Source organism: Nycticebus coucang, chromosome 20 (assembly GCF_027406575.1).
Source record: "Nycticebus coucang isolate mNycCou1 chromosome 20, mNycCou1.pri, whole genome shotgun sequence".
In the NCBI taxonomy this organism is placed as follows: Eukaryota; Metazoa; Chordata; class Mammalia; order Primates; family Lorisidae; genus Nycticebus; species Nycticebus coucang.
The window spans coordinates 68,404,293-68,419,361 of NC_069799.1; the positions used below are offsets into that span (position 1 = coordinate 68,404,293).

The following is a 15,069-nucleotide window of genomic DNA, read 5'->3' on the forward strand; positions in this document are numbered from 1 at the left end:
CAAAAGTTCAGTCACTTCTGTATTAGATTTTTTTTTTTTTTGCAGTTTTTGGCCAGGGCTGGGCTTGAACCCTCCACCTCCAGCACATGGGGCCGGCGCCACTCCGGCCCACTCCTTTGAGCCACAGGCACCGCCCTATATATTAGATTTTTAATGTAATTAAATAAATGTCTTGGCCATTTTATCTGTCTATCTTTAAAATTGGAGCGCTCTTGCCCATGAGTTGGTTGACCTGTTCCATCACTGTGTGGAGGGTCTATAACTAGCACAGTGGCCAAAGGGACATTCCACAACCGCTTAGCATCTCACTGGGGGGGTGGGGGAGGTTTCCTAGACGTTCCCTGGAATCTGGGTCATCTCTCCCAGAACCGTTGGGTTCTGACTGTGAGCTGACACGCTGCCTGGCAGTGGAATGGACAAAACAGCCCAGGAGGAGTCCAGCTCTGAGGCTACTGACCCACCAGCACAGTGCTGCCCTGACAAGAGCCGCAGTGTCCCCCAGTCTCTGCAGACCCTGTGACCTGCATTCCCTCTCCCTTTGCAGAGCGACCACATCAGGATGGAGTGCAGGTGTCATTATAACATTTACAGCTGGGAAGAACAAGCCTCAGGAAAGGGGGAATTGACCTCCATGGCCACGAGAACACAGAACCACATCCTCTCATCACAGTGTGCTGGTTTCAAATCCAAAGGCATTTTAGCACACTGACCACTATCAAGGCACAGGGAATTTCAAAATGAAGATAAAATTTCCACCCTCAGGCAGCCACCTAAAATTATATTTTGAATAAGCATTCAGTAAATGCTTATTGGATGAGTAACATACGAAAGTTACTTCCAGCTATTACAGGAACACATGTTGAGGGGACTAGCGGGGTGGGGTCTAACTGAGCACAGGAACTCCCGACACAGGGGGTGTCAGGAGAGGCCAGCCCAGGAGGTCAGAAAGTGACCTGACGTGGGACATGCAGGGTGGCTCACAGGCAGGAACTGGGAGGGGTCAGACCCGCCCCGTAGGTGCCCATCAGCAGGGGATGTCGAGCTTGCTACAGGTGAAATGCCATGTGCCAGCCCGCTGGCAAGGCCTACAAGTAAGTCAGTGAACTGCAAAGGCTCCAGAGGCCACTGTACAGTCCTCAGAAAAGCAAATCCCAAGAGCACCAAGAAGGGAAACATCTTCACTTCCTGAAGGTACAGAGCACAAAAATCAGGCAGGACCCTTATCACCCTGGGAACAGGGAAGACCAGTAAAAGGGCCCCAGGGGTGGCCTACCACAGACCCAGTGGGAGGGAGGGGCTGCAGGGGAGGCTGAGCTGCCCCGCCCTGCCCAGGCTCCCCGTGGCCATCCCGCCTTCCTTCGCTTGGCAATGAGGCAGAGAAAGGGCAGCTTCCCACAGAGCAGCACCGAGAAGGCCAGAAGACAGGGTCCCTTTTGCACCAGTGGTCCCCACCCTGCCCGTCTCACACAGCTTCCTTGGGGTCTGGGGGACACAGCCTCCTGGCACCTGCAGTTGGGCAGAAGAGCACAGGGCATGCAGCGCAGAGTGCTCACAGTGCCTAGAGCACGCGGCAAGTCAGCGTGGGGCTCAGAGCTCGGCTGGAGTTTCCTGACACCCCCAGGACCCCTGAATTTGAGTAGAGGTAGGAGGGGTGTGCAGTGAGGGCCAGGCTATGGCCATGCAGTGTCTCCCCAGGGCCCAGGCTGTCCCCGTTGTGGGGATGTGCAGCGAGGGCCAGGCTAGGCCATGGCAGTGTCTCCCTGGGGCCCAGGCTGTCCCCGTTGTAAGTGGCCAGCCCATAGGTCTTCTAGGCTGGTGCTCACACATATCCTGGCTTGGGTTCCCTTCCTGGTCCCCCAACCTAATTAGCCCCAGTTAAGTGGTCCCCTAGTCATGGGCACTTCTCCTTCTCAATACTTAGCGCCACGTCATCACATAAATAACCGCACTGCCTGCAGGTAAGGTGGCTGCAGCTGTGGGCCTGCGCTTGCTCCCCATCCTCATGGGCAGGTGGACACCAGACCTCAGCCTGTCCCTGCCATCCTTCCAGGGCTCCTGGGCAAGCCACTCTGTGCAAGCCACGCTGCTGTGTTACCCACCTGCTTTAGCATAAGCTGCAGGTGTACTGGGCACTTCCCACCAGAGGATGGCTACTAGCCTGGCGCCCCAGGATCACCTAAAGCAGATTTTACCAACACCCTCCTTGGCAAAGACATGGCTGGCTGCCTTCCTCGTTCTGTGGAAACAAAGTAATTAATTGTGAGAAACCTCATTTTATCTATATAAATTTGTGTTTAGTAACATGCACATCTCAGCCTCCCAGAAAGAAAGGCCTGTGTCTGCTTTCTTTATCAATTAGCAGGTGCCGAGTGCCCAGGGGACACTCAGAGTGTTTGTTGAATGAATAAGTGACAAAATATTCTGTTTCCTGTAATCTCAAACATGAGGGGAGAGAGGTCAGTCTCCCAGAGAGAAGGGGCATTTTGTCCACTAAGAAGGAGTAAATGCCACCCACCCACCTCTCCACTCTAACACAGACACAGAGGGGCTCAGAATGGCCGTGTGTGTGTGTGTGTGTGTGTGTGTCTCCCAGGGATTGCACAAATTCCCACAACTGGGGGGCAGAAATTCACTCTCCCAAGTCAGGCAGTTGGAAGGCTTGCCCCCTCCGAACCCAAAGGAGACTTCAACCAGCCCCCCTGTGGCTTCTGGCAATAGCTGCCAGGCCCTCTGTCCCCTGCCTATGCTGTGCCCCTCCAGCCTCTGCCCCCACTGCCAGCACAGTCCTGGGGTGCGCTGTTTTTTGGAGGCTCCTGGGGGTTGAGCTGAACAGGGAGGAAGGCCTGACCACCTGGCACAGGGGTAGATGGGGCATTTGGGTGACACCGTGACAGGTTTGAACACAGGACCCCTCAGGGGTAAGATGGCTCCAAGGGGCTCATAGCTTAAAGCACCCCAACCCTGGGTGCTTTCATGCCAGCAGGGGCTTCAGAGGTGTAAATAAACAGCCAAAGGGGAGACAGGGCCGGTCTGGCCAAGGAGCACATCCTGGCTCACTGGCAGCTGGGTCTGGGAGGAGACAGGTGCCTTCTGTACGGCTGGGGGACCTCTGGGCCCTGCTCCCCACAAGCCACAGGGATGCCGTGCAGGCGTCGGGCCCATCAGTGCTTCAGATGCTGTTTGGAATTATCTGCCAGTTTTTCGACTCCATTTCTCTTCTCCAGAGCCTATTTTCAGAGTAAAGAAAGAACGGGGCAAAGTTGGGAGACAAAGGGCCCGAGGGCCTCCGTGTGGTGCTGGGGAGCTGAGGGACGCTGACTCTGGGAATTCAGCAGCACAGTGGAGCGGGGAGAGCTGGCTACCCTCACCGTCCAGACCACGACTGAGGCATTGGTTGAGTTTACAACAGCTGGGAAGGTCACCCTGCAATTTCACTTTCTTTATGGAACAACCACTTTTTCCATGGGGAATCTTGTTCTCTAGATGCTCTGAAACAATTCTTCTTGTTTTCATCTTTATAAATCTAGATGAACGCAAATAACCATGAATCAACCCCAAACAGAGGACCTCATCTGTTAGCAGACTCATATTAGCAGGCTAATGAGAATTTAAAGGCTCTAATTAAAGCCAGACTCAAAATATCTTCCTGAGTAGATCAGAAAGCACCAGTTTAACAAAAACAGAACTACCTTATCGTCCCCATGTGGTTGTTAGTTTATTTTCTATGTTTATAAGATGCTGTAAAGTATTCCGATCTGAAGTTGATCACTAAGGAGTGTTAATGTGTATAAATGGATTTGTGGACATCTGACGTTTTGGGAAAGTGAGCCACCCCAAGTCCACCAGGCGAGCAGGTAGCTGGATGGATGTTGAACATGCAACCTTCAGCCTCAGCTGTTAGCGATGGTGAGCACAGGTTCTCTCATCTCAGGCCCCAGGATGGCACCGATGACCCCTGGCTGAGCCAGCACCCTTGAGTCGGTGGCCTCTCTGTCAGCTGCCTCACCGTGCCATGGAGTGCAGACGCCCAGTCCCATGGAGCCCAGCACCCACAGCGGCTGTGGGGATGGGTGCCCTCTGCCCACCCAGAGGGACCCACAGCTGTGAGCTCCAGGGGTCCCCAGTCTGCAGGAGGGGCCCAGCTACTCCTCAAAATAAGCAGTGAGAGGCAGAGGGCAGAATCTGTTTGTCAGACATGGGGAATGAAGTCACCTCCTAACCTGGCCAAGCCTTCCTCAGCAGAGTGGCACCAGATCTGTTTTTGCGAATCCCTGGGCTGTTCCTGTATTGCAACTAATTATATAGGGTCAAAACATGCTCACAGCCCAAGACTCAAATGCCTTAATGTCCATAAAATTGGAATTTTAAAGTGTGACCCACCCAGCCCCTAGCCTTTGCCATGTTCTTTTTTTTTTTTTTTTTTTTGAGACAGAGTGTCAAGCTATCCCCTTGGGTAGAGTGCTGTGGCATCACAGCTCACAGCAACCTCAAACTCTTGGGCTTAAGTGATTCTCTTGCCTCAACCTCCCAAGTAGGTGTGACTACAGGCACCCGCCACAATCCCTGGCTATTTGGGGGTTGTAGTTGTCATTATTGTTTGGCAGGCCCGCGCTGGATTAGAACTTGCCAGCTCCGTGTGGCTGGCACCCTTGCTACTGAGCCACGGGCGCCGAGCCTTTGCTGTGTGTTCTAATCCAGCCCAGCGAGTGTTCAGGCCCTTTCTGCAGGACTCTTGCTCGGAGTGGACTCCCCACCCGCCCACTCCTGGGAACTATGGACTGAGGTGCATCCACTGGTCAGAGAGACCAGTGGCCTCCTCCACAGGGCTGGTGGGGGGGACCATTGTCACCAGCAGCACAATCAGGGAGAGGCCACAGGAAGAGAGAAAGACAGAGCTTTCTGGCCGCAGAGCTGGCCAGGGGGACAGAACACAGCTGAGCAAGGCCACAGGCCACTCCCCACAGCAGGCTCTTGAGAAGGAGACTCCATCCTTCAGGGTTCAGCCCAGAGCACAAGATCTGCCCACTGGTCAGGAACACCCTGGTCTGTCCGACCAGCAGCACTGGCCTGAGCTGGGCTCCCACCTCTGCTGTGGGACAACCCCGTCTGTGTGGCCAGTGTCCTCAGGGGTTGTTTGCCCATCTACAGTGCCAGCAGCCCTAGCCCCGAAACCATGTAAAGGGCGGAGTGTGAAGTGCCAGGTCTCTCATCTGAGCATGTGGGCTGTGCCTGTGCAAGTGTGTGCAGACCTGTGTGCACTCTGCCAATATGTGTGCAGATGTGTGTAGACATGTGTGCACACGCATATAGATGTGTGTGCAAACCTGTGTGCAGGTGTGTGTGCAGATGTGTGTAGACATGTGTGCACACATATATAGATGTGTATGCAGACCTGTGTGGAGGTGTGTGTGCAGACCTGTGTAGATGTGGGTGCAGACATGTGTGCAGATGTGTGTAGGCATGTGTGCACACATATACAGAGGTGTGTGTAGACCTGTGTGCAGGTGTGTGTGCAGACCTGTGTAGATGTGGGTGCAGACATATGTGCAGATGTGTGTAGACATGTGTGCACACGCATATAGATGTGTGTGCAAACCTGTGTGCAGGTGTGTGTGCAGATGTGTGTAGACATGTGTGCACACATATATAGATGTGTATGCAGACCTGTGTGGAGGTGTGTGTGCAGACCTGTGTAGATGTGGGTGCAGACATGTGTGCAGATGTGTGTAGGCATGTGTGCACACATATACAGAGGTGTGTGTAGACCTGTGTGCAGGTGTGTGTGCAGACCTGTGTAGATGTGGGTGCAGACATATGTGCAGATGTGTGTAGACATGTGTGCACACGCATATAGATGTGTGTGCAAACCTGTGTGCAGGTGTGTGTGCAGATGTGTGTAGACATGTGTGCACACATATATAGATGTGTATGCAGACCTGTGTGGAGGTGTGTGTGCAGACCTGTGTAGATGTGGGTGCAGACATGTGTGCAGATGTGTGTAGGCATGTGTGCACACATATACAGAGGTGTGTGTAGACCTGTGTGCAGGTGTGTGTGCAGACCTGTGTAGATGTGGGTGCAGACATATGTGCAGGTGTGTGTAGACATGTATGCACACGCATACCTGTGTAGATGTGGGTGCAGACATGTGTGCAGATGTGTGTAGGCATGTGTGCACACATATACAGAGGTGTGTGTAGACCTGTGTGCAGGTGTGTGTGCAGACCTGTGTAGATGTGGGTGCAGACATATGTGCAGATGTGTGTAGACATGTGTGCACACGCATATAGATGTCCTGTTATGTGACCAAGCTGTGAAATCAGAGAGGAATGAGCAGGGTCCAGAGAGGGCAGGCAGTGACCTGGGCACTCGGGATACCACGTCCTTAATCTCTGAAGGTGTGGCTACCTCAGACATTTCAATTTAAACAACAGCAAACATAAAGGTGACAAAATATCAAGTAAGTTAACTGATTTTCTTGCCCCCAAATGACTGATGTTTTCAGTAAAATTAACTAAATAAAACCCCTGATAAGTAAGTTCTTCATAAGGTTGACTCTGGATCTGGAATATACCCGTTGTCCATGTCCAGGGCGCAGAAACTAAAACAGTGGGACCAGTGGAAGCAGGGCGTGGACAGGGTCACCAGGCCTGCCGGGGGCGCGTTTATGAGCTCTGGGTCTCAGGCTCCGAGGCGGAGTATGGGTGATCTCTGCACAGGGCTGACCAGGTCAGCAATGATGTGGTGTATTTCCAATTCGCTAAAAGATAAGATTTTTTTTTAATGTTTTAAGACTGGGCATGGTGGCTCACACCTGTAATCCCAGCACTCTGGGAGGCTGAGGCAGGTGGATTTCCTGAGCTCAGGAGTTCAATACCAGCCTGAGCTACAGTGAAACCCCATCTCCACTAAAAATAGAAAAACTAGCAGGGTGTTGTGGCAGGTGCCTGTAATCCCAGCTACTCGGGAGGCTGAGACAGAAGATCACTCGAGCCCAGGAGTTTGAGGTTGCTGTGAGCTGTGACACCACAGTGCTCTATTGAAGGTGACAAAGTGACATTCTGTCTCAAAAAAAAAGTTTTAAACTTTTTTACAGAGATCTGAAAGAAAGGATTTTCAGTGTTCTCACCACAAAGAAACAGTATGTCTGTGAGGTGACAGATACGTTAACCCGATTTGTTCATTCCACAACATACACACGTATCAAAACATCACATTTCACCCCATAAATATATAGAATTATTATTTGTAAAGTAACCATAGAACAAAAAAGACAAATAGGGCGGCACCTGTGGCTCAGTGAGTAGGGTGTCGGCCCCGGCAAAACTGCAACAAAAAAAAAGCCGTGCATTGTGGCAGGTGCCTGTAGTCCCAGCTGCTCAAGAGGGTGAGGCAAGAGAATCACCTAAGCCCAAGAGCTGGAGGCTGTGAGTCCTGTGGCATCATGGCACTCTACCGAGGGCAGTAAAGTGAGACTCTGTCTCTACAAAAAAGAAAAAAAAAAAGACAAATATGTAGCATTGAGTCTCCCACTATTCAACCCTTCACTGGGGTTCTTCACGGGGAGCATCCCGGTTAGCACAGGGATAAGGGCCACAGAGGTACAGTGAGGTTGGACAGAGCTGGCCAGACAGCCAGAGGGGACCTCAGGAATCTGGGAAAGACCTTAGGCAGCCAGGGGAGACCTCAGGCAGTGGGGGGAGACCTCAGGCAGCCTGGGGAGACCTCAGGGAGCTGGGGGGAGACCTCAGGCAGCCGAGGGAGACCTCAGGCAGCTTGGGGGAGACCTTAGGAAGCCTGCGGAGACCTAAGGCAGCCGGGGAAGACCTCAGGCAGCCAGGGGACACCTCAGGCAATGGGGGGAGATCTCAGGCAGCCTGGGGAGACGTCAGGGAGCTGGGGGGAGACCTCAGGCAGCCAAGGGAGACCTCAGGCAGCTGGGGGGAGACCTTAGGAAGCCTGCGGAGACCTAAGGCAGCCGGGGAAGACCTCAGGCAGCCAGGGGAGACCTCAGGCAGCTGGGGGGAGACCTCAGGCAGTGGGGGGAGACCTCAGGCAGCCAGGGAAGACCTCAGGCAGCCAAGGGAGACCTCAGACAGCTGGGGGAGACCTCAAGCAGCCAGGGGAGGCCTCAGGCAGCCAAGGGAGACCTCAGGCAGCTGGGGGGAGACCTCAAGTAGCCAGGGGAGGCCTCAGGCAGCCGGGGGGGCGACCTCAGGCAGCCAGGGGAGTCCTCAGATAGCTGGGGGAGACTTCAGGCAGCCAGCGGAGTCCTCAGATAGCTGGGGGAGACTTCAGGCAGCCAGGGGAGACCTCAGGCAGCTGGGGGAGACCTTAGGAAGCCTGCGACATAAGTTTCTCAGGGAGGCGACCGGAGCCACACCTGCCCCCAAGTGTGTTCCCCATGCAGGTACATCCAGCGGGGCCTTCAAACAGCTGGCTACTGAGAACACTGATTTCACCAGTGACACAGATAGTGTGAAGTATTTCTGCACTTTCTCTAGAACTTTATATCTCAAATGAGGTTGGACAATAATGATAACAATAGGACAGGTGGTGTTTGAGCACCAAACACTGAGCCCCCGAGAGCAGGGCACCATGTGGAGCCTCCTCTGCCTACCCCACCTCATAACATCCTGGGACTGGTGCAAGGTTCCCACTTGAGAGCAAAGCCAGGACCTGAAGCTAGGTCCATGTGAGTCCAAAGTGTCCGTCCCCAAGCCCCAGCTACATAGCACAGCACCAGAGCTCAGTGGAGTTTAGAATAATTCAACATCAGATAACTCAAATTATTTAGCTGGACACCAGTTTTCACCAGCCTTTGAAATGGATAAGGCTTCATTACAATTGTCAGCAAATAGGACTCATTACCCAGACAAGGAGGTTCCTGCCCAGCTGTAGCACGGAGACCGTCAAGGTGTCCTCTGTGGTATGAGGGCCCTGCCTTGCTACCGCAGGACTTCTCAGCAGCCCCCCACCCCTGCGCCCTAGCTCTGGGAGGGGCAGCATGTCCAGGACAGCTGCCAAGGATGTGCTCCACTCCCACTGTCCACAGGGACACCTGGCCCAGCCTCCCGGGGCAGCCAGCCTCCGAGCACACCGCCATGAGCCACCAAAGTTCACAGCAGAGAAGAGCTGGAGACGTGGATGTTGGCGCTCGGCTATTTGCCCCACACCTATGCAAATCTAACCTTTTCCATATTCTGCGTTATAAACCCAAAGACAGGATTCCAACAGGAAAATATTTACTAAAGGATTTTTTCTTCATAATCTATCGATTCTAATATCCCAACCACTTTGGCTAAATGTCAGCTTCACCCTGAGGGCCACAGTTGGGAATTTGAGTATGTTTGTTTATTTCTGCCACTCAGAATATCAGCACTGCAAGCTAGTGAGCTTCCAGCCTTGCAATGCTCCATTAAAGCCCATTTTTCTGATTTGAATAATGCTGATAACTTTCTGTGGTAATAGGAGCCCCTGGGCAAAACTCAGGCAACAGATAGCAGGCGCTGGCTGGACTCTGTCCAGCTTCTCTGTTAGGCGCAGAAGCAAATGGCCCATTGAGTGGGGGGCTGGCCCCACCTGACCCTCAGGGGACCCTGGCCATCACCCTCGCCTACCAAGAAGTCAGACCCTCCCTCCCTCCTCTCAGCTGGTGCCAGTCTGTGTGTTAAAATGCCAAGCCTGGTATCTCCAACTGCCCACCAGGTCAGGGCAGGGGCAGGAGCGTCACCTTGGGGTTGACGCCCATGCCCCCCAATCTCAGCCACCAGCATGGCCCTACCCAGGAGAGGGTGTGGCTGCTTAGTGAGCATCTCCCAACAGTGAGCTCTTCCCTGAGGCCATGGTGGCCAGAGACAACATATGACCACCCCCATGCTGCCAGGGGCCCCTTCTATTGGTGTTTCCAGCGTGACTGAATCGCCCACTGCAATGGGAGCAGTACCTCTCTCTGAGGAGGGTTTACACAGCACAGGGCCGTCTCTCCTGTCCCCCCAGCCCTCCAATCCCTCCCCCATCCTTCAAGCCATCGTGCTGTCTGAGCCCTCCTGCTGGTCCCTCTCTGGGCGTCCCCTCAAGGCCCAGAGCTGAGCTTAGTTTTAATCTTGGAGGATTTGCAGTGTAGGGTCCAGTCTGCTGTCAGGGACTCAGGGCCAGACAGAGGGGCCCAGACGGTGCACAGTGAGATGGGCCACAATTCAGAGGTCAGGCTCAGCAGGTCCATCCTGCCTCTGCTGCTGCTTCACAACTGTGCCAGGTCACCAAGCCGCTCTAACCCTCAGCCTCCACGGGTATAAAGTGAGTGGTTGTTCACAGTTGGGGCAGGGGGACTAACAGTGCTCTCAGGAGAGTCCAGTCCATCTGAGCCCTCGGGGAAGGGATGCCTCTGCTGAGGGACCCTGAATTCACATTGGTGCCCCAGAACCCCTGGACTCACATAAGTGCCCCAGGAACCCCTGACTAATGCTGCTGCCCTGTGAACTCCTGGACTCGCACTAGTGCCCCAGAAGCCCTGGACTCTCACTGGTACCCCAGAAGCCCTGGACTCACGCTGGTGCCCTGGGGACCCCTGGACTTGTGCTGGTACTAGCTCCAGTGTCCAGGGACCCTGGACAGCCTGACCAGCCATGAACAACACCCACAAACCAGGTGATGGGAGGGGGGCCTGTGAGAAGCACCTGGATGCTCCAGAGGGTTTGAGGACCACCTGTGAGGAGCTCAGCCCACTGTCCTGAGGCCCCTGCTCAGGGGTCAGTGACTCGGGGGCAGCCTGTCCCTGGAGGTGAGAGTCCCACCTAAGAGTCTCAGCAGAGGAGCCTGGTCACAGCAGCCACAGGACGTCGCACCAGCTACATATCTGAGAGGCCACGTCCAGCCAGCTACCTGGAAATCCCTCCACGTGTTCATTAGGAATATTCTGATTAATATGAGGATACAAATGTTTAGGTTACGTTGTTTTCATTTCTAAGATAAAGTTCAAGTTGTAGTTGAGCCCTTCACCCAGGAGGATGTGTTTTTTTCTTTTTTTCATTCACCTTTATAAAATATTAAATGAAAAATGCACTTAATATAAATGTTAAGGACCTGTTAATAAAAAATGGCTCCATGCCCATAACACAGTGGTCACAGTGCCAGCCACGTACACCAAGGCTGGCAGGTTCGAACCCGGCCCGGGCCTGCTAAACAACAATGACAACTACAACCCAAAAATAGCCGGGCATTGCGGCAAACGCCTAAAGCCCCAGCTACTTGGGAGGCTAAGACAAGAGAATTGCTTAAGCCCAAGAGTTCGAGGTTGCTTTGAGCTATGATGCCATGGCACTCTAGCAAGGGTGACATAGTGAGACTCTGTCTGTGTGGACTGTCACTCCTCAGCAGCTCAGCCCCACAGGCATCAGGACCTGACCCCAAGTGGGGGGGGGGGTCTTGTCACGTATCGGACATTTGAAATCTTATCTTAGAAAGAAGACAGGATCAAAGGTGCTATTCACGGTAACCCTGTGAACAACACATGTGGGGGTCAGGTGCCTAGCACCACAAGTCACTTTAGATGGTTCCGTGACTGAAGCTCTTGGAAGTCTTGGGGAGTCAAGATGAACACATAGGGACCAATTAGAGCCCAGCACCAGGTGAAACCACAAGCAATGAACCTCGGGGCCGGCCAGTGGCTGTGACCGAGCTTGGAAAGAGGGTCTGTGCTGATGTCGTCAAGGCAAGAATCTCCAGATGCCGTCATCCTGAGTCACCCAGCAGGGCCCTAAACCCAGTGGCAGGGTCCTCACAAGACAGCAGAGGAGACACAGACACAGAGGAGAAGTCACCTGGAGACGGAGGCAGAGATTAGAGTGATACGTCCACAAGTCCATCACACCAGGAGCCCCTGAGAGACAGGAGGGGCCGGAAGGGGTCTTCCCCAGAGGGAGTGCAGCCCTGAGTGAAGGCCTTCCCTGGCCTTCACTCAGACTTCCGGGCTCCAGCACTGCAGAAGAACAAACCCCTACTGTCATAAGCAGCCCCTGGAGAGAGTGTCCAGGGCACAGGCTGCCTTCTCTGGGCCTGAGGCCCCAGGACAGAGGACAGGACAGCCGGCAGTAGCCTGGTAGGGCACCCAGCCAGGGAGACCCTGGGTACATAGCCATCCCTCTCCCACCTCACTGGCCTGGCATCTGTCCTGCGTGGAGCTCCACCTGACTCACAGCTGCTGCAGCCAGGCCAAGAGGAAAAAGGTGACGGGTGGGTTTTGTGCCAGGTTTTCTGCTTCTAGAGGCAGACCTGTCCACACAGCTTGTTTTACTGCCTGCAAATCAGGTTCTAAAAAAGTCTATTTATCGATTTTGCGTTTATTTATCAGAGGTCCCTTGTACCAGCTATATCAACAGCCATGACTGTGCAACATCAAATCTCCTCCTGGAAACGCAGAGACCCAGGCCACCAGCAGAGTGAGAGTGCTGCCTGCCTCGTGGCTGACTGGGTGTTTGAGGTGGCTCCTTACTGACGTGGTCAGCGTCCGCAGTGACAGGGGATAACGGTGGGACGAAGGACAACAGTCATGGGCATCACTGCGCACTTGCTGAGTGCGGGCCCTGCACTAGGCACACGGTCCTCACAAAGATTCCGTCTGATGGGAGTTACAGGGACTGTCTTATAAATTAGGGCTTTGAGCCACTGGCCCATGCTCCTAGTGGCAGAACTGGGACCCCAACAAGGTTGCATGCTCTGGGGCCTGTGGCCGCTAAAAAGCCCTGGGCCCCCCACATCCAGGAGCAGGCAGGAGCCGGCCACAGAGCCACCCTCAGGCTGCACACATGTGCCACCTCACCAAAGATACGGGGCTGTTTAGGACAGCTGGGCACCAGATTGTGTGAAAGGAAGTATGCTCGTGTGTGTATTGTGCACACGCACTCATGTGCATACATGTGCTGGTGTGTGCATGTGTGTGCTCGTGTGCATGGTGTGCTCATGTGTGTACATGTGTGTACATGTGCTCATGTGCATCTCTGCATGTGTGTGTCTGACCACGGCCTGCAAATCTCTCCCTCTTTGGGGGTCTTTGCTCATAAAGGTAGGGAATGCTGGGGGGGCAGCGTCTGTGTAGGAAGTTTGAGCACAGGTCAGGATTTCCCAGCTCAGTATGGTGCTGAGCTCCCTCCTGAGCCTGTGGGGACAGTGGAGGGACAGGGCACGAGTATGGTGTGGTGGCACGGCCTGGCCGTGGGCGGGAGGACAGCAAGCTGCCACCCCCTGCTGCCCCGCTCAGCCCGTCATGGAGTCCTGCCGCTTTGTCTTTCAGGAATTTGCCGATTCCGTGTCCCAGCTGGTCATGCAGAAGTTCCGTGAGGTGACGATCGCCCTGACGCCTGTGCACGCCCGCCACAAAGCACTGGCAGGAATTGTCATGACCAGAGGTAACTGGCTCTTGTTTTCCCAGTGGGAATTTTCATCTCCAAAGAAAGGAACGCTAGTGTCTACCTGACCCTGGGAGCCACAGGATCCCTTCTTCCCTCAAAGATGTGACAAAGAAAAGCAACTAGAAAGCAGGGGGTCGGGGGCCAAAGTGCGTGACCGAGAAACCCACATTGAGTGCTGGTGACTGCCTTCCAGGCCTCCAGCTCCGTGGGAGGAGCTGGAGGGGCCCAGCTGGCCACCCAGGGAAGCTCAGCTGCCTGGGAGTGCTAAGTCCCCCTCGCTGGGGTGTGAACCTACAAATGCCCTCCCTCTGCCAAGGTTCCCACCCCACTACTCATAGGGAGGGCTTTTCTGGGAAACCAGAGTGACCCCCAGGAAGGAAACGCCCCACACCAAGATCGAGCAGGCAGCCTCGTCACTGAGCAGGCTGGGTGGGCAATGGCTGGGTTTGACCAATTGGTGCCGTCTGATACTAATCCGACCAGTGACAAATCACCTGGTTGTTTGATCAGCTGCTCATAGCCCCAAAGTTTTTCATGAGTATGTGATGACCTGCTAGAATATGATTGTGTAAAACCACAGTTGACTTTTGGGTTAAGTTTCACACATACTTGCTGTGCACATGTAGACAAAATCTAGGGATAAAAAAGACCACCTACCAAACATCCAAAAGCATGTTTAAAAGCCCACTAGAGACCCCCTGAGTGGTGAGGTTTCACTGTCTCTGGACCCAGACTTGGACGAGCTCAGGCAGGTGTGACCCGGCCTGTCAGCGTGGACACCTCGGCAGAATGGGAACAGAGTGAGGGAAAGTTTGAGAACCACTCTAAGGGTGAAATTACGTTGTGAACGCAAGTTCTGAGTCAGAGGCTCCCTGTGGGCACCGGTACCTGGCACAGGGCATCACCACTGCTTTGCACATGCAGGATGAGGGGAGATGGTCTGCACTATGGGCTCAGGAATCACGTCCACCAAAGCCACCACCTGGACATTGTGTGCACTGGTCTCAGTCCCACAGGCACAGAGGTTAGGGGAGAAGGTGCAGGCCCCTCGGGGTGCAGCTGTCTCCTGGGGGAGGTAAGGGAAGCCACAGGACGAGTACAGTCCTAGCACCAGGGTTAAGGTTGGGACCCAGCTCCACCTGCAAGGGGCTGTGTGGCCACAGGCTGTCACGCACTCAGCCTGTCTGGGACTCAGTTTTCTCACCTTTAAAGTGGGAAGATCAGTGAGCCACCCTAATAGGATGACTCTGGAGTTGGATGTGTTGATGGACACAGAGCACTGGGAACATCCCTGTCCCTGGGGGTGCCACGTGTCAGCCAGTGATGCGCTGTCCTATTCACAAGTCATTCATGGTGCTAAGTCCCTGGGAAACAGCAGAGAATGAAACAGACCAAGTGCCTGCCTTGTGAGTTTTGTCTCCTGGTGGGGAGTGGGGCATCAGGAGCAATTTAAATCCAGTGTAAAAAGAACCATGAAAGTTATGCGTGCACAGTTGTAGGAGCACATAAACAAAACTGTGGTAAATTTTAAAACTTGGAGTGTACACATACTTTTACCACAGATTCCTGGATAACTCGGTCCAAATTAGCGTCTTGGTCAGCAAAGGAAAGAAAGAAGGGAGAGAGGGGGAAGGGAGAGGGAGGGAGCTGAGGTGAGAGG

The 15,069-nt window shown here is 53.9% G+C and overlaps 1 protein-coding gene across 2 annotated transcripts in view; it reads left to right on the forward strand.

Moving 5' to 3' along the window:
* The window catches only part of ADARB2 (adenosine deaminase RNA specific B2 (inactive)), a 392,152-nt gene that overhangs the window by 316,860 nt on the left and 60,223 nt on the right, over window positions 1–15,069 (forward strand). For both annotated transcript variants that reach the window (XM_053573048.1, XM_053573049.1), the window contains exon 4: window positions 13,292–13,406. In XM_053573048.1, the coding sequence (XP_053429023.1) occupies window positions 13,292–13,406 (115 nt within the window). The remainder of the gene's footprint in view (window positions 1–13,291; window positions 13,407–15,069) is intronic.